Here is a 17,299-nt window from a genome sequence, read left to right on the forward strand (position 1 = left end):
TGTTGCCTCAACCCCTGTGACCTGATTGTGTAATCCTATTTATCCAGAAATGTGCTTTGTGTTCATGTAAATAGGTGTTTGTTAATAAAATAACATGCTCTTGTAATGATATTGTGTGTCATTCAGTAGATGTGTTGTGCGTGTAAAAATTGTTAAGTGCACTCTGACGGCAAATAATAATGAGCATACACATATTTTGAACAGCTTAAAATGTTCATTATAGAAAAATGATCTGTAAACTCAAGCAACCAGCAATCATCTTTATTTTTTATCAGTACGGTAAGGTAAAATGAGTACAGGGGGAAACTCAAGGTCACTCATGCAACACCTGTATAACAGTGGATTCTCACTACAGCCTTAGGACATGAAAGCACGAACACTGCCTCTAATAACAGCTCTGCAGATGGGGCAGTGACGCAGGCTGGCAGCGCAATCACCACACACCACCAAATGGCCACAGGGGATGAAGACGATGGACACCAGTTTGTCCATACACACCTTACAGGTCCTTTCCTCCTGCAGCTGCCTCAGCAGCTCCTCTGGGCTGGGGTCCTTCACTGTTGGAGAAACCACAAACAGAAAATTTAGATGAGGACACTCGCGCTATGTACAAGCTAAGTGTCGTGTCTATAGGATAGAGCAATCGTATGTCAGCAACTATTGATATGAAAAGTGTTACAAGCACAAATGTTTTCCCGCTAATCATATAGGTGTTGCCCTCTGACCTTTCTCTCTGATGGGTGTTTGTGTCCTCACATTTCCAGCACTGGAGCCCTGCCTCGTCTCTGGCTCTGAAGGACACAAACATGAACAGAGACAGAACGAGAATGATTCAAACATATGACAAACTTAAGACATCCATTGTAACATTAAAATGTAGGTTATTGCTAATTTTCCTCACATTATTACTCATGTTAAATAGTCAACAAAATGAATTTGCAAATTGTATTTGAATAGGTTACTTTGGAAAATGACAGTGGTTCAGCATGCTAATCATTGATACCTCTAGTTGACTGTTACCAGTGGTGAAAAAAGTATTCAGATCCTTTACTTGAGTAAAAGTACCAATACATCAATGTAAAAAAAATACTATATTCTACTATATACTATACTATATATAATACTATATTACAAGCTAGAGTCCTGCATTTCAAATGTTAAAACTATAGTGCGTAGTTTCTGTTGCCCCCATGAGGAATTCTAAGTAATGACAACAACACTGTCGGCATGTCCACATAATACAGCCTTCCGTGATCGTGCAAGCGTCCCCACCCTTCCTCCACACAGTTGCTAGAAGCCAAGGAGGACACAGAGGATTTAAAAAACATGGACTCTTCAGAAGAGGTTATTATCTTCACTCGAGTTTCTGCGCTGGAAACTCACCGGACGACACAATCTTCTGAACACAGCCATACTGAGAAATACAGAGAGAGTTGTGTGGAGCTGATTAATTAGCTTTATAGCAACTCATCTGGCAATGGCTTGAATGTAACAGACTTTCATTAATACCAAAAAGTTATGCACTAAAGCTTTAATTAAAAGTACAAAAGCATCATTAGCAAAATTCACTTAAATGATCAAAAGTGAAAGTAATGTGAACTGCTCACAACTCAAAAGGTTGGAAACCACTGGCTTAATCTTTAACAATGTATTGTATTTTAGAAGCGTATATGTGTTTTATGTAAAAAAAATAATCTGAAACGTAACTATAGCTGATCAATGTAGTTGAGTAAAAGAAAGTACAATATTTTGCACTGAATTGTCGTGGAGTGGAAGTATAAAGTAGCATAAAATGGAAATACTCAAGTATGGTACTTAGTAAATGTACTTGTTGCTTTCCACCACTGGCTGTTACCTCTGCTCTGTGGCCCCCGCTGTCTGTCCTCCTGCTCCGCCTGCAGTACGTCAGTGACCAGGTCAGACACAGAAGTGTAGTGCTGACCTGTCAAAAGGTACTTGGTCTGAACCAGACTCTCCACCAGGTTGGCTTCAAATCCCATCTGCAGCACAGTCTGCACGACCGGCGAAAGCATGGCCGAGGAAGCTCCCAGACCTCCGACCATATCTAGGAGATGAGAGGGGGGAAGAGGTGAGGAAGACAAGACCAGTGACCATATGGTCACAAAGACACACAACGATAATTATTGGCATTAAAGCAGGCGACTAGCTTTTTATTCAGGTCTACATGGTGGGAATAAAGATTCTTTCTTGGTACATGTACATACCCATCATTCCCTGCCTTGTTTCAGTTTTGTTTGACTTACCATTTCTGGATCCGATATCTCTGCTTGTGGAGGTCTGTGATTCACCCTAGAATAAATAATCACGTTTTGAATTTACAATGACAGTCATGACTGATTTAAATGCAGCAATGACAAACTGTTATTTATCAGTGTGTGATTATAATGTCTGCTGTATACCAAACAGACTTTATTCTGAGCAGATAAGAGGGATAAAGGCTCTCACCACAGTGTCACCCAGATGAAAATGAGCATCTTGTATGTTGCTGATGTACTGCTGCCCTCTCGCCTGGATTAAAAACTCACATCTGAAAAATATAAAGATGCTGTTTTATAACCTGCTAAAGCATACATGCAGCACACAGAACAACAACAAAATATATATTTAGAAAAACATTTTCATTTGCCAGTGCATAGGCAAATGATGTATTCAACTGATGTCTATATCTGTCTTGTGACAAGTCCTGCTGTTACCGTGGAAACCACTTGGCGTGTTCCTGCCAGGGGTCGTCTCCTGGCTCCCAGTTCCTCAGCCCTCCATCACAGTGGAAGCATTTGACATTGTCACCGTGACCTGTCAGGGTGAACAGGACTACTGTGAGAAGAGTCTAATGACAGAAACTCTGTGAATCTCTAAAGCTTTGAACACAGACCATGTCTTTATGGATCAGTCCGATGCACGAACTAAAACCTGTACAAACTACAATAAAGGTGAATCAACCCTTCTCTGACACAGTCTCAACAAAATGAACACTAGTAGCTTCAGAAAAGCACGACCCATTGTAGGGTCACTTTATTTGATTGCATTATTTTGTGTTGGTTTTCACTCTGTGTATTGCCTGAAGCTGTGGAAGCCCTACTTCTTTAGCAGCCCCAGCTTTGTCCAGGTTGTTCTGTCCACAACATCATGACTCAGCAGGACAATTGTACCATGAACTCTCTCACAAAGAAAGGTCACTCTAGCAGGGACTGGGTCAGTGCAGAATATTTTTACTGAAATATACTCACAGACACTCACTAAATATTAAGACATTAAAGAAGGAGCATATAAATGTGTTTAGGCTTTATAGTAAGACAATTAGTACCTACCTGTGTAGAAAAATCCTGCTCTGACAAGAACATCTGGCTGGACTGAGGCCTCGGTGGGCCAGTTGTGGAAAGTGGTGAGCCGGGAATCCTCAGCCTCCATCTCTGGGTAGACCGCTTGTCCAGCTGTCCCCTGCTCATCCATAGTCATCCTCTGGAGTTGACTCAACAGCTGGCCGTCCACAGAGTCGGAGGATCCAACTTGGAGTGGAATATTTCCCACAGCTCGACCAAGTATGAAACTGCAAGTGGGGAAATGCCTGTTGTGCTCGGTGGCCGGGCTGTCCCCGTGTACCCAACATCTTAAAATCCCTCCACAGCAGAAACATTGGACTTTATCCCCGGGGCCTAGAAAAAAAAAACCCGCCTTGGCCAGGTCTCCAGATGTGACAGGTGCATCTGCTGGCCAGTTCTGAAAAGTTCGAAGTCTCTCCACTTCTCTTCGCATCTCAGGCTCCTCAAGGATGCGCAGCATAGTACTCCTGTCATCCGTCATTCTGTGGCATGTAGGTTTTCCTTTCTCTTCTTGTCCTGTGCCAGTCATCCCTTTTACGGTCCATAGTGGAGCACGCACTGAAGGTGAGTGCAGCACACCAGCTGAAATAATATGATCAGCTGTGGGGGCCTGCACAGCGGCCTACAGGAGACTGCTTTCCAGAAAAGCCACCAAATGCCAGAATGTATGCTCATTGATCCTTGAATGAATGAAAGCCTGAACATGCCATGTTGCTCCGCCTCTTAGGGGGAAACATGTAAAGCATTTCAGAGAATACTATGGCCTAACAACTAATATGAGTATAAAGGGATATTACAACGTTATTAAAAAATACCATTAAGCATAATGAGGTCACTTTAAAGCTTACAACTGAATAACATCGACATATAACTTTAACCTATAACTCTACATGAATAAAGGGATTTCAACAAATGCCCAAAGACTTCATCTCATATAAGAAAGAAAACTTGACCTTTCAAAGTATTACAAGCACAAAAGTGGCCCTTTATCCTGTTTATCCTATCTGATCTTTCTCTCTATTGGGTGTTTGTTTCCCCAAGGGCCTACGTAATGTATCCTCCCTTTGCTCTTGAGTTTGAAGATTAATAGTGAGGATGAAGGAGTTAACTAGTTCAACACAAACTAATAAGCTGTGTAGTCATACTTGTTCCTTGGGGCAATAGGCTACAATACTCAATGTTCAGGGTGCACTGTTTTATACTTGTTTGTGGGATTTGTTGTTGTGGCTATAGCTTTTTGAAGACTTAAATCATAACATGTATATCCATATTGTTTTTAATACTTTGTTGGCCACATATGTTAGGATGTTACATTTGAAATAGCCAGCCATGAGTCAAAACATAAGCTACACAAGATGGGAAATGAGCTGCTTTATATACCGTCAGTAAAATGAATAGCTATTATATAAGCAGTAGGGTATAGGTTTGACTTTTGACAGAATTTAGGGGGCTGTGGGTGCATCATTGCTGCCTCCTGGTGGTGAAGGGAGTATTGACTACTGTAATATATTGCTGGAATATATTGCAGGCCAGAACTAACCAGTTCATGATAACTTTCTAGTCATGCTGAAATTGCCATGACATCAGAGTTATTCTGCAGTCAACTTGCTATGTAGCCTACTACATGCATGGCACTGAGAAGCTCCCATCCTGGCCCCACACAGACACATTTCCAATACAAATCCTATAAAAAGTAGCCTACGTTTCTATTCCAAAATGCCATAATGCCACTGCCTATTAGCCTGGTTGACAACAGACCCTTCTCAGTTGTAACTGAGAGTGGGTTTGGGGAAGGTTCATTCACAGCCCATTTCCAAAGAGGCGTCACCAACAGACGCCGCTCAAATGCCTCTGGGCGCAATTGGATAGTCCTAAAACCAATCAGAGCGATGAAGGACATGACACTTCAAAGTGGCGCTATCGTCATCGTGTAAAGCCCTCCTCAACGGTTGTGATTGGTGCCTCGATTTGGAAAAATTGGAAATGGGCTTGAATGGGCTCTTGGCCAGACGGACTTGCAGAGCAAATCTCAAATTTGCCGGAAGTTCGTCAGGGTTTTCCCAGGCTAACTGCCTCTGGGGTCACCTGCCAAAAAGTGCTGAAAGCTGGAATGTAACCACGAGGGATTTTACTGATGTAGACTTTAGACTTTGCTATGATCAAGGTGACTGTGGCCCTTTCCTACCTTGTGTCATTTTTACATTCCAGGATGTCTCACATGCACACTGCACTGTGCTAAACTGTATCAGATCTTCAGGCCCAGCAGAAAAACCACACAGTCTGCTGATAGCCCCCTAGTTGTTTCCCTTGAGGGAGTTCCAGGGGGTCCCCAGCAAACATGGGAATGATTATTTTCACTATAATTCCTGTAAGAGCCATGTTGTATTATTTACAGTTTTGCATTTTAATCCCATTGCAAAATTAAATTGTTTTATGGCATTTAAAATATGTAGGCTAATGTATTCGAATTCAAGTAATTGTTGTACAATGTGCTTTGATGTGTGTTTTGCCCCTTTTTTTTTTTTTTTATCATATCCGTGGAATAAACCGTTTTCCACTCTCTAAGAGCCTCGTCATCATTGGACAGCCGTGCACGTTAAAGTTGGACATGGTGGTCTACAGAACTCTTTACATGCAAGAAGTTGCGAGGTTTTTAACAAGCTGTCACTACCATTCCAACCATAAGTAACACAATGACAGAATGTAGTGGTGTCATACACTTTCTGTGATAAAACATTGTAAAAGCAAAATTCTTATCAGATGGGGACCTTTGGGACGAAATCTTATCAATTGGGTCCGTGGTCTGATTTGTGTCAGTTTAGGGAACCTTAACATGAAGTTTGCAATGGGAACCACTGGTTTACACACAGAGATAGCAGACAATAGCACCATGTCAGTAAAAGTATAGAGTGCACTTTTTAACTTTTAGTATCCATGTTTATGATTTGGGCTCATTCGTTTTTCGCTATCTTTGTATTATCTAAATCGCAGAAATTATACTCACTTTGTTCAACAGAAGATGCTTCAAACTTTTGCCACCCCGCGGTGAACGACGTGAACTGCAGCGGCAGCTCAAAGCCCGGATGGAGCAGCCATTGGGGAAGTGTAGTACAGGGCTTTAACGTAACTGAGGAGGGCTCTCTCTCTCTCTGGAATAATAAAGACAAAGTAAAAGGCGACCGAGGGCAGAAATATTCAAGCACCGAAAGGTCCATTCGGCTACACATAGCTAACGTTTACTTGAAAACCTGTGCCAGGACTTGACTGCTTTCGGACACAGTATCCGAGGCGACAGACTTGAGCTGTGGAAGTTGGGATACGTGCTCACAGCGGAAAACATACAGCTGAGGCTGCGCTACAACTACTAGCCACACGCTAAGCGGCACAACTAGCCACATAGCTAACTGTAACTAAGCTGTGAACTTGCTTTCAAATCACTGGGCTTGAAATCCAGTCACAAGCTCAGGCTCTGTGAGAATCCAGGGACTTGCTTAATGAATTATGTCTGCCACAAGCATTGACCCTCAGGTAGGAAGAACAATGTAACGTTACCTCGCCTGTAGAGAGCTTGCAAGCTAGCTACATGCTAACGATGTATTGGGCTATGGCTATTGCTCGGAAGTGCTGGCTAGCCACTAACGTTGGCCGGTGCATGTAGCTAGCAAGTTAGCTACGTTCCGTTAAACAGTTGAATGTTTTTACTGGACATTCACGAAAGATGACACTAAGTTATGCGTTACCATGTAAACAGTTGTCAAACGCATTATTAACTGAGGCCATGTGTTTGTACAACCAACGTAGCAGAAAAACCTACCACATTTGGAAGAATAACGTTACGTGATACCTAAAGCTAATGTTGAAATAATTGAACGGAGTTCCAAGCTAACGTAACTTTGTATGGAAGGTGATACAAACCCCTGCATTGTTTCTAGAGGGACCCACATGTATTCAGACTATTATGACAAACAAAGTTACAAGCTGCATTACCGTTATTGGCGTGTATAAAGTCATTTAAAGAAGGCTAACGTTAGTTACGTTAGCTAGCGAAGTTGTGTGTGATTTAACGCCAAAAGTTACACACCAAATAAATGACTAACTATAGTAGGCAACCGTAAGTATCTACAGCTTTCACTGCAGCGTAACATTACATGTTTTGCATTGCGTCTTTTAAGGAAGTAGTCTTTAATGTTCAACTTCTGAGCAAATGCATTGCTAATATATGAGGCTGCACTCCGTCTAAAATCTCAATTCAGCTAAGATAATCATGTCTCCTTTTTTTCTTTTCATGATCCAACATGGATGCAGAGATCAAAGGGACAAGCATCTAAAGGTGAGTTGCGGCATCACAAAGGACTGAATTTGTTTAGATATCTGTTTAGTCTGGGCATATCTTCTTTGACTAAATCAGCATTACATACACCAGCCTTTGATTCTCTGATATACACTACTGTCAGGCTACACATTATTTTGGGAACATAATTGAATACTTTTGCTGGGTCTTGGCACAGTGTAAACAAAACGCACAAGTTAAAAACTTTTGGGATAAGTTTATTTGCTATTATCTGTAACCATCTTACCATAATTGGAGGGAAACATGTTTTCCTGAAATAATTTGCCTGGCTGTATTGTGAATATGTTCTGCAGAAGTTAGTATGACATAAACAATAGCTGGGTCAGGGGTTTAATAATTGAGTGGGGGCATACTGGGAAAGCCATACACATGTGAGACACATTGGAGTACAACATCCACCATGTCATTAAAAGTGCAGGTGGCTTGTGGGGGAAAATACTTTTATTTCTTTGTTTGCTGATAGTATCCATGATGAGAAAATGTCCATGATGCTTATGCTCAGTTTTCCCTGCACAATTCTAATGCCGTCTATTGATGCAATCTTTAATGTTTTGGCAGTTACATATTTGGTTCCTGAGGTTATGGCACACCCAAATCTGTCTTTTGAGTATGACAGGCTCAACCCCCGTAGCCTTGAAAGTTGTGAGTAAAAGTTTGTAATTTGCTATTTCACAAAAAATGGAGATTGTAGTCAGCTTGGAATCTAGTATAAATTTCACTTGCCGCATAATCTACCTTGCTACTGTTCATCCTTATTCTGAAGATGTTCCAATCATATTCCAAAAATACACTTGTTCTGTTTCAACCCTAACCCTGTAAATGTGTGCACATTGGTTTGTGTAGATAGTACATCTCCTGCACCTACACACGTCAAAGTGGTCAGAAACTAGGAAAGAAGAATTCTCCTGACCATGGGAGAGTGGCAGGCAGGCTCTCTATTTGCGCAAACCATTTGAAACAAAGGCAGAGTCCTTTAGCTGTATTTTGCCCAAAAAAAATGACAATTTTTAAATATGCACAGCAGACAGTTTTGAGTGGTTTTAGAAGCTTCCATGGACTTTTTTTTAATTCTTTGGTCCCTTCAAGCTGACCACAGAATCCTTTTGTGAGGGGGCAAACTGCAAAGTTTTATAGCCACCTTGTATCCCTACAGGTATATTGTGCAAAAGAATGTAAACATAAATCAGCAATCAAGAATATTTTTTGGGGTGGGGGGTATTTCCAGTCTCACTCTTCCCTCAATGCCACCACTAACCCCAGCTATACATAATGATTTACTGGTAATGCATGTTGTCAGTTCCTCACTAACGTAAGCGTTGGCGACGGTGTTGTTATGGCCTTGTAATTGCATTTTTATGATGTTCAAGTCATCTTTGATTTACTGCAGTTTTCAGTTGGTTGAGTGACAGGCAGGTCTTGACTCACGCTTCACCTGCAGGCCTCGTTGGCAGCCGGCCACAGGCTGATTCACCTCCAGGCTAGGCTTGGCTTGACATGGCTTAGTGAATCGAATTGAATACTACATCTCGTGTTGATCATATGAAATGATAGATGAGTAGCAGTAACTCTTTATATAGGGTTATCCTTAAATCTGTTTTTGTGCTGTGTTGGAGCTGACCAAATGAAATACGATTTTTTTTTTTTTTTTACAACATAATAATTTAAGCCTAGGTCACATTCCAAACTCAAAACATCTTGATAGCTAAAACAACTATTGCTATCTATGTCTTCAATAAACTGAATCTGTATATTTAAATGTATATTAATGTAATTATGTTTTGTTGCAGTGCAAAATGGTTCACTGCATCAGAAGGAGACTGTCCATGACAATGACTTTGAGCCATACCTCACTGGTCAATCAACTCAGGTAAAGCTCAATATCTCTGTCTTAAGACAATTGTTAGGAAAATTGTGATAGTGATTTCTTAAATATTTCTTTTATCGGTGTGTCACAATATGGCACAATCACTTATAAAAGAATCAAACTGATAATCTAAACACTGAGCTGTATGCCACAGTTAAAGGTGCAATATGTAATACTGACAGCTAGTGTTTACAATAGTTACTGCAGTACAAATTCAAAATAATGGAGAGAGTCGTCTCCCCCTCCCCCTCCCCCTCAGACTCGAAGTTCACGGAGGTTGCCAGGCTGAGACCGCAGCATCCACAACAATGTTGTTAGACGCTAGTCTCACATAGCCAGCCATTACTTCACAGCACAGCGGAGTAGCTAACGTTAGATGCTGGCTGTATTGACAGTTATAAAAGCCCGTGCTCACGCGGAGCTCTGTACCCAACTGACGGACACACTTTTCGGCTTAGAATTACGGAAGGAACCGCTAAAAACGCAACGACCTCGCTGTCCTCTCCACCCGACGGACAGACACACTTCTTAGGCTTAGAATTAGCTACGATAGGAACGGCTAAAAATAACACTACCTTGCAGTCCTCTCCACCCGACTGAACACACTTTATTGGCTGAATTACGGCAACAATCGCTAAACACACTGCAAACTCACAGTCCTCCCCGATTTACAGCCTCCCTCTCTTGGCTTAAAATAACTCCCCATTGTTGGCTACGGCCGCTGAACACACTACACGTTGTAAACAGCCGTGGCCCGCTTGCCTGCTCCTCCGGTAACATTAGCAGTTAGCAGGGATAGCATGGCGGCGTTAGCCAGGACCAGTCTGGATCACTTTACTGGCTGTGTCTCAATTGTTTTTGCGAGTAACCAGCTAGCTAGTACACTAGCTATATAATTCAATGTACACAAATGTTGAAATGATATAAAATGCCTGTCCGTTGTAGCCGTGATAAATTAGCCTGAAGCCAATGCTTACCTATTCAGGAGGAAATTAGCCAACTCGGCGTCCTTTTGGGCTCTAAGCTGTCTCCATCTTTCAAATACATCTCCAATATTTACCCGGGATTAGTCACGTCTCTGGTCACTCAACTGTATGTAGAAACATGCCCGTTTTTTTTTTTTTTTTTAGGTCGGGTTGAATCTTTCTCCGTTGATCCTGTTCGTTTGTTTGCTGCTTTCATGGCTGTACTAACGTTACAGCTGTAGCGCACTGGGTTTAAGTTTTTACAGGTATATCTGGCAACCCGGCCTGGCTGTCAAACTGGGCAGTTGATAAACAAACCGATATTCCGTCACGGAACGGAAATTTCAAAAGGAGAAAATACTGGCATTAGCATTGTTGTCAGAAAAGATAGTATTTCAACTTAGCATGTTTACTTAATATCTGATGACACATTTGGGTCATTTTTTGATTTATTACAGTAAATATATTACACATTGGACCTTTTAAGCATTACAAAAAACAAACACTTCAATTATTTATTTATTTTTTACAACAGGAATTTGTAGAAACATAACGTGGTGTGGTCGTTTCAGCAGAGTTGTATTCTTATGGCATTAAGTTATGTTAAGTTATTGCCCAACCATTACATTCATGCATTAAGTTAGTCACTCATGTTAAGTGAAGTAGTTTATTTAAAATCAGATCTGATTAAAATCAAACTGTAAGTCACTTGCTAATATTGTGGCTCTGCTGACCTTTATTCATCCAGAACAACAGCTACCAGTCTATCACCGACCCCTACCTGTCCAGCTACTATGCCCCCTCCATTGGATTTCCGTATCCCCTCAGTGAGGCTCCCTGGTCCACAGGAGGGGACCCCCCTATTCCATACCTCACCCCCTATGGACCCTTGAGTAATGGAGACCATCACTTTATGCCAGACACAGTGTTTGGCCAGCCGGGGGGTCTGGGAAGCAGCATCTACCCCCACAGGTTTAATTTTTTCCCTGAAAACCCTGCTTTCTCTGCTTGGGGCACAAGTGGCTCCCAGGGCCAGCAGACTCAAAGTTCAGCATACGGTGGCAGCTACAGCTATCCCCCCAGTTCCCTGGGGGGAACCCTGGTGCCTGATGGTCAGACGGGCTTTCACAGTGACACCCTCAACAAAGCCCCCGGTATGAACAGCCTGGAGCAGGGTATGGTTGGCTTGAAGATCGGAGGGGATGTCACTGTCCAGGGGTCAGGAGTCAAGGCTGTGGGATCAGTGATTGGTGGACCTGTGGTGGCAGCCACAGGGAACGGAGCCACGCCTATTGGAATGCCACCACCCAAACCCACCTCCTGGGCAGCCATTGCCAGCAAGCCTGCCAAACCGCAGCAGCTGAAAGCTAAAGTGAAGCCAGGGATGCCCAATCCAGGGGGAGCTCTTCCCCCACCACCCATCAAACACAATATGAACATCGGGACCTGGGACAAGAGCCCCGTGACTAAAGTAGCCACAGCTCCACTGCAGCAACAGCAGCCTCTTGGCCTGCCTCATGGCATGCCACCTCTAGCCCCCATGCAGCAAGGACCCATGCAGCCCCCACCTCCCCAGTCTTTGTTGCAGCCCCAGATGCAGCCTATGGCCTTACAAACCCACCATCACCAGCACCATCAGCCACCACCTCAGCCCTACCACAACCACACCCAGCCCCCACAACCCCAGACCCGTTGGGTTGCACCACGCAACCGTAACCAAGGCTACGGGCAGGGTGGCCCTGGCCATGACGGTTGTGGTGTGATGGGTATGGTTGGTAGTGGAAACAGTGGTCCTCAAACTTCTGCCAGCCAGGGACCTGGTGGAGAGTCCCACCCAGTGCTGGATAAGCTGCGTGCCTCCCATAGCTACAACCCCAAGAACTTTGAATGGAACTTGAAGAATGGACGTGTTTTCATCATTAAGAGCTACTCTGAGGACGATATCCATCGCTCCATCAAGTACTCCATCTGGTGCAGCACGGAGCACGGCAACAAGCGGCTGGACTCAGCCTTCCGGGCCATGAATGCTAAAGGCCCTGTATACCTTCTGTTCAGTGTCAATGGCAGTGGTCATTTCTGTGGTGTGGCAGAGATGCGTTCACCAGTGGACTATGGCACCAGTGCTGGTGTTTGGGCACAGGACAAGTGGAAGGGCAAGTTTGACGTGGACTGGTTGTTTGTTAAGGACGTGCCTAATAGCCAGCTGCGCCACATCCGCCTGGAGAACAACGACAACAAGCCAGTGACCAACTCACGTGACACCCAGGAGGTTCCTCTGGAGAAGGCCAAGCAGGTGCTCAAGATCATTGCTACCTACAAACACACCACCTCCATCTTTGATGACTTCTCCCATTACGAGAAGAGGCAGGAAGAGGAGGAGGAGGTGCGCAAGGTGGGCACAGTAATCTCACTGTGTTGCCTTAAATATACCAAAAATATTTATTTTGCACAATTGATTAGAATAAAAGTGTATTCTTGCTCATTTTTTTCTAGATGCTACTTTCTTTTTCCTGTTTATTTGTGTCTGAGAGACTAATTTTGTCTTTCTGTTTCCTCTTGTTTGCTCTTTTTGACAGACTTTTGAACCTTCTCCGATACAGAACCGCTCTCGGTTGGATCAGGTAAAGAACTATGTTTTCTTGTTAGTGTCATTGGCTCCCCTGATTATTAAGTGCTTTTTTCTAGAAGTTCTGACAGTTATTAGTGATTGCTCTTGATTGTGTTGTTCACACAGTGAGGATGACATTTTAGATACTCTAATATTTAAATAGCTTTATGTAGACGTCATCAAAATGTCCTGCAGTTTACTGTGCTGTTACGCAATGTTTGATTGTCTAATGGTATTTTCGTTTTGTTTTTTAAACAGGAGCGCCAAAACAGGAATAAACAATAGAAGACATTTATCCTTGGCTTGATCAACAGTTACACTAGGACTTTTGATTTAAGAGACAGAAGAATATGAAAATGCAACCAAGCCCTTCATTTTTTTTCTATTTAATCCTGGTGAATCTCTGCCATTGTTGAGACTTGTGCTTTTTGTGCCCCATGTACCACCCACTTCTTGTGCAGGGATAACAAGCTGATTTAATGTATTACCTAGCCACCACCACTTTAGTTCATTTTTTTTTTGTCGTTTTTTTTTGTCTTTTTTTTTTTTATATATTTTTCTTCCTGTTCCATCTCGTACTCTTCTCTCACCAGACTGGTTTTCTCTCTCCTGCCCCCACCACCACCTCTTTCCAATTGAATCAGGGTTTGACTGCACCATGGAGAAAAAAAAATCTGCCACTTTATATTTCAGTACAATCAGGAACGGATGTGTCCTGCCCCTATTTGTCCATTGGGGGGCAACATTGCCATGCTTCAGAGGTTTAACTGTGCCAACAGGGTTGGAGGATCCCAAATGTGTTGTCGGACTTGGAGCTGTGCGAAAATAAAACTTCAATGGTTTATCTATTTTTCATTCAGATTGACAAAATCTCTATTTTTTGGCTTACTACTGACAATTTTCATTTCAGAAAGCCGTTTTCTGGAGCCTTAATGTTTTTTTTTTTTTTTCTAATTATTGATGACTTCTCAAAAGAACTGCTCAAACAGTGACACTGCTGGAGAAATCAGGGATAGTGTGAAGTCACAAGGGACTCAAGACATTTCTGAGGAGGAATTGCAAAGGCCTCTGGGAAAAGAAATAATGGATGTGTCCTCCACAACCAGAACTCTCACCATTTAAGTCAAATATTGTGCTATCGACATCCCTTAAACCCCTCTGCTTTGCTTTCTTTTTGATGTTTGTCTTGAAGAGGTCTTTTGTATGTTTCATCAGGAGATTCTGCTTGTGAACGCAACCCAGTCTAAGAGAATTGTCGCATCCACCATTTTAAATTGTTTTATAATCAGAATGATGTCATTATGTAACTGCTACATTGAATGAATTGTTGCTTTTGCGTTTTTTCTTTCCACAAAATGGGGGGGGAGGGTTCGCATATTTGTCCATTCACCATCATTCTGTCTTAATCCTCTGTTTTTTGTTTGGTTTTTCCTCGAATTAGGTTTATCATGTTGGTCGTAATGCTAAGCTTTAACGTAGGAGCCTATATATTCATGGAGAAAGCCTAAAAATGTATAACCTAAAAATTTAATGTAACTGATTTACTATCGAGTAAGAAAAAAAGAAAAAGGAAATGTGGTTTTTGTGTGTTTTTTGGTTGTTGCAAAAAATAGTTTGTTCTAGACTGAAACCATTGATTATGATACAGTAAAGTACTTTCAGGTATGTCAATGGGAAAAAAGATTGGATATTAAAAAAACAGTCACTAATAGATGCGTGTGCCCATGCATGGCAAGCTGCAATATAGGAAGTCAATGTTAAACTATTCTCTATCCTGCAGCTTTTCTGTGAGACTGGTGATGATGTTTGGTCCTTTAAAGGACAGTGTCCCCTCCCTGTTATCGTTTCAGAGCATTCAAAGCCAGAATGCAGTTTTTGTTAGTGAGCGTTTGAGATCAGCAGGTTCTCTATTCTCTTGATTACTGTCAGTTCAGTATTTTGTGGATTGTGAGGTTACCATGATGCAGAGAGGAATGCTGCTAATCGACACAGCTTTCTCTTTCATGTTAAGGGATCTTTTCTCATTTTGGCATATTGTGTATTTGTGTAAGAGTTTAACTCTGATGTCGCTTCATGGTAACCTGATCAGATATATTCAGATCCCAATTCCTAATTTTCTGTTTGGAATCTTTGAACTGAAACAGATATTGACAGTTGTGGCCTGAACTCATTCACATTAAGTTGTTTGGTCTGTTTTTAGATTATGTTTAATGATGCATTTGATCTATTTTGACTGTCAGAGCTTAACCCCGTTGTTACTTTGAGATGGCAGAAGTTCTGCACTTTGCTGAGTTCAACCGAGTGTGAGTAAGAACCGTATGCTTCGCAACCGTATTTCCAGATGTGTGAAGCTGCGTTGTATTTTTTACCTGGCCAGTGTAGAGAACTGACCTCTAACAGGATCCTTTCTTCATCTCCTCTCCTTTTTTACCTGCACTAAACAATAGCTAGGTTGATCCAAGCAATACGGTGAAGGCCCTTCACATGTTTGCCTTCACCGACACCGCTCTCTCCAACCAGCGTACAGAGTCACGGGCAGGTGAGAAGCTATAGGATGCCACCGAAGACCGAGTCACAGCCATCTTTGCCTCAGGAAGCATGAACTGGTTGTGATTGTAGTACAGGACTTACGTGCACATTGTTGATAACTGTCAGAAGATGTTAGTTTGCAATAGAGGGATGTCAGGTTAGCCATGAAAGTATATGTATCAACACTACAAAAGGATTAATGACATGAAATATTAAATAAACATTGATTATCTTATAGACCACAGTTGTAGTGGGCATAACTTGTTCAAAAGATCTATCTTGGTTTTTCTTTATTGAAGAAATCAAGCCTTAATAAACTGTCCATTCAGAAATGACTTTGTCTCGATCTCATGAATTCTCTGTTAGTGGGTAAACGGCCAGTCCTTATACCTAATACAAAGAGAGGAATCTCTGTAGGGCAGCCCCAGTGCTTAAATGCCACTGAAAGGTTTTTCTCAGTTGGAATTGTTTCTTTCTGTTGTCTTTTTTTCCCCCCATCATGTTACTACAGTTGACTTTACGCTGTATCTGTAAATACGTTTCTCAAAGCAGACCTCTGTTTCCACAGGCTTTAGTGGTCTACAACAGAGTATGATAAAGCATAGAAATGGGAGTGCTGCCGCCTAGGATGAAGGTTTACGTTATTTAAAATGTAAATAGTTAAATGGCATATCCATCATATATAAGTAAACAGTATTTGACATTTTAGTGGCTTATTTAAAATGTAAAGACCAAGGCTGTAGGTTAAATCCGTGTACATATTTGCCAAAACATTTTTTAAGTACAGTTTTAGCCTGAGGTGCCATGTACACATTCAGTTATAGGCACTGATAATGTATAATAGTTTTGGTATTCAGCACAGATTTACAATATATTTGTTCCACACTTGTCAAAGATTTTCTTTCTTTGACAGGAGCTCTCCGTGGTGCTGATTCCCTGATTTGGAGGAACTGCTGGTGGGATGTGCCAGGTAAAGAACACACTCTAGAGTAAAAAAAAAAAAAAGACTAAGTGATCTCATATGAAACGGTGGTGGTAATTTTCCTTGCGTTTAAGATATATACGACTTTAAAATGTAATAGAATATTGTGCCACACAACGATTTAAAGGTACGCTTCCAAAAGAGATCATCCCCTTTGCTAGAGTCACCAGGTAAATTTGTCATATCTGGTACAAATCTTCCTCACAAGATTCAAAAGTTATCAATTTTCCATTTATAAAAATAATTCACGTCAGATGTAGTTCTGCAAGTATTGCGTGCATGGTGCATTGTTGGCATGACTGCCAATTATACAAAATAATCACAAGAGAATCACAAGCAGGAAACTCAGTGTGAACAGGCTTTATTTGTTGTCACATTACAAAGTATGCATGAAACTTGAGACAGAAAATAGGCAAACAATATCACATTCAGGCTCAATGCTATAGACTCGTATCAATCTGGAGCAAACCATATGTGGCATAAATATATTACTAATAACGACCCTACAATTATATTTGTTTTTGGCTCAATGCTCAGATTGTCAATTAAAAAGAGCTATATATTTAGGTTACTTGTATTTATATAATGGTTGTTTGCAATTCAAATATAGGATCACAAATTTAATGTTACATGAAAGTTGCCAACGTTGAACCTATGAT

At 41.7% G+C, this 17,299-nt stretch overlaps 2 protein-coding genes across 4 annotated transcripts; one reads left to right on the forward strand and one right to left on the reverse strand.

Moving 5' to 3' along the window:
• Positions 1-270: 270 nt before the first annotated feature.
• On the reverse strand, positions 271-6,568 carry birc7 (baculoviral IAP repeat containing 7). The gene is made up of 8 exons (XM_078255219.1): positions 6,346-6,568; positions 3,330-3,923; positions 2,715-2,814; positions 2,467-2,548; positions 2,265-2,310; positions 1,856-2,065; positions 726-791; positions 271-557 (listed from the first exon to the last, which is right to left on the reverse strand). The coding sequence occupies exons 1-8, from the start codon at positions 6,566-6,568 to the stop codon at positions 358-360; spliced, it is 1,521 nt and encodes a 506-aa protein (XP_078111345.1). The 3' UTR covers positions 271-357.
• LOC144521018 (YTH domain-containing family protein 1-like) lies at positions 6,447-15,993 on the forward strand. 3 transcript variants are annotated; one of them, XM_078255215.1, is made up of 7 exons: positions 6,447-6,869; positions 7,647-7,671; positions 8,251-8,334; positions 9,480-9,559; positions 11,270-12,913; positions 13,098-13,142; positions 13,388-15,993. In XM_078255215.1, the coding sequence occupies exons 1-7, from the start codon at positions 6,843-6,845 to the stop codon at positions 13,412-13,414; spliced, it is 1,932 nt and encodes a 643-aa protein (XP_078111341.1). In that variant the 5' UTR covers positions 6,447-6,842; the 3' UTR covers positions 13,415-15,993. The 3 variants fall into 3 exon arrangements, with proteins under 3 accessions (XP_078111341.1, XP_078111342.1, XP_078111344.1); XM_078255216.1 differs by having other exon boundaries at positions 11,270-12,904; XM_078255218.1 differs by lacking the exon at positions 8,251-8,334.
• Positions 15,994-17,299: the final 1,306 nt, after the last annotated feature.

Source organism: Sander vitreus, chromosome 7, assembly GCF_031162955.1.
Source record: "Sander vitreus isolate 19-12246 chromosome 7, sanVit1, whole genome shotgun sequence".
NCBI lineage: Eukaryota > Metazoa > Chordata > Actinopteri > Perciformes > Percidae > Sander > Sander vitreus.

What these genes read in the sequence shown, in the direction of transcription:
- birc7 (XM_078255219.1), bottom strand. Translation starts at nt 6,568, where the DNA reads ATGTGTAGCCGAATGGACCTTTCGGTGCTTGAATATTTCTGCCCTCGG. An exon ending in AGCATCTTCTGTTGAACAAA is followed by an intron (nt 3,924 to 6,345) that starts GTGAGTATAATT and finishes ATATTATTTCAG; the next exon opens with CTGGTGTGCTGCACTCACCT. An exon ending in AGATATCGGATCCAGAAATG is followed by an intron (nt 2,066 to 2,264) that starts GTAAGTCAAACA and finishes CTCATCTCCTAG; the next exon opens with ATATGGTCGGAGGTCTGGGA.
- LOC144521018 (XM_078255215.1), top strand. Translation starts at nt 6,843, where the DNA reads ATGTCTGCCACAAGCATTGACCCTCAG. An exon ending in AAAGGGACAAGCATCTAAAG is followed by an intron (nt 7,672 to 8,250) that starts GTGAGTTGCGGC and finishes ATGTTTTGGCAG; the next exon opens with TTACATATTTGGTTCCTGAG. An exon ending in CCCCCGTAGCCTTGAAAGTT is followed by an intron (nt 8,335 to 9,479) that starts GTGAGTAAAAGT and finishes GTTTTGTTGCAG; the next exon opens with TGCAAAATGGTTCACTGCAT.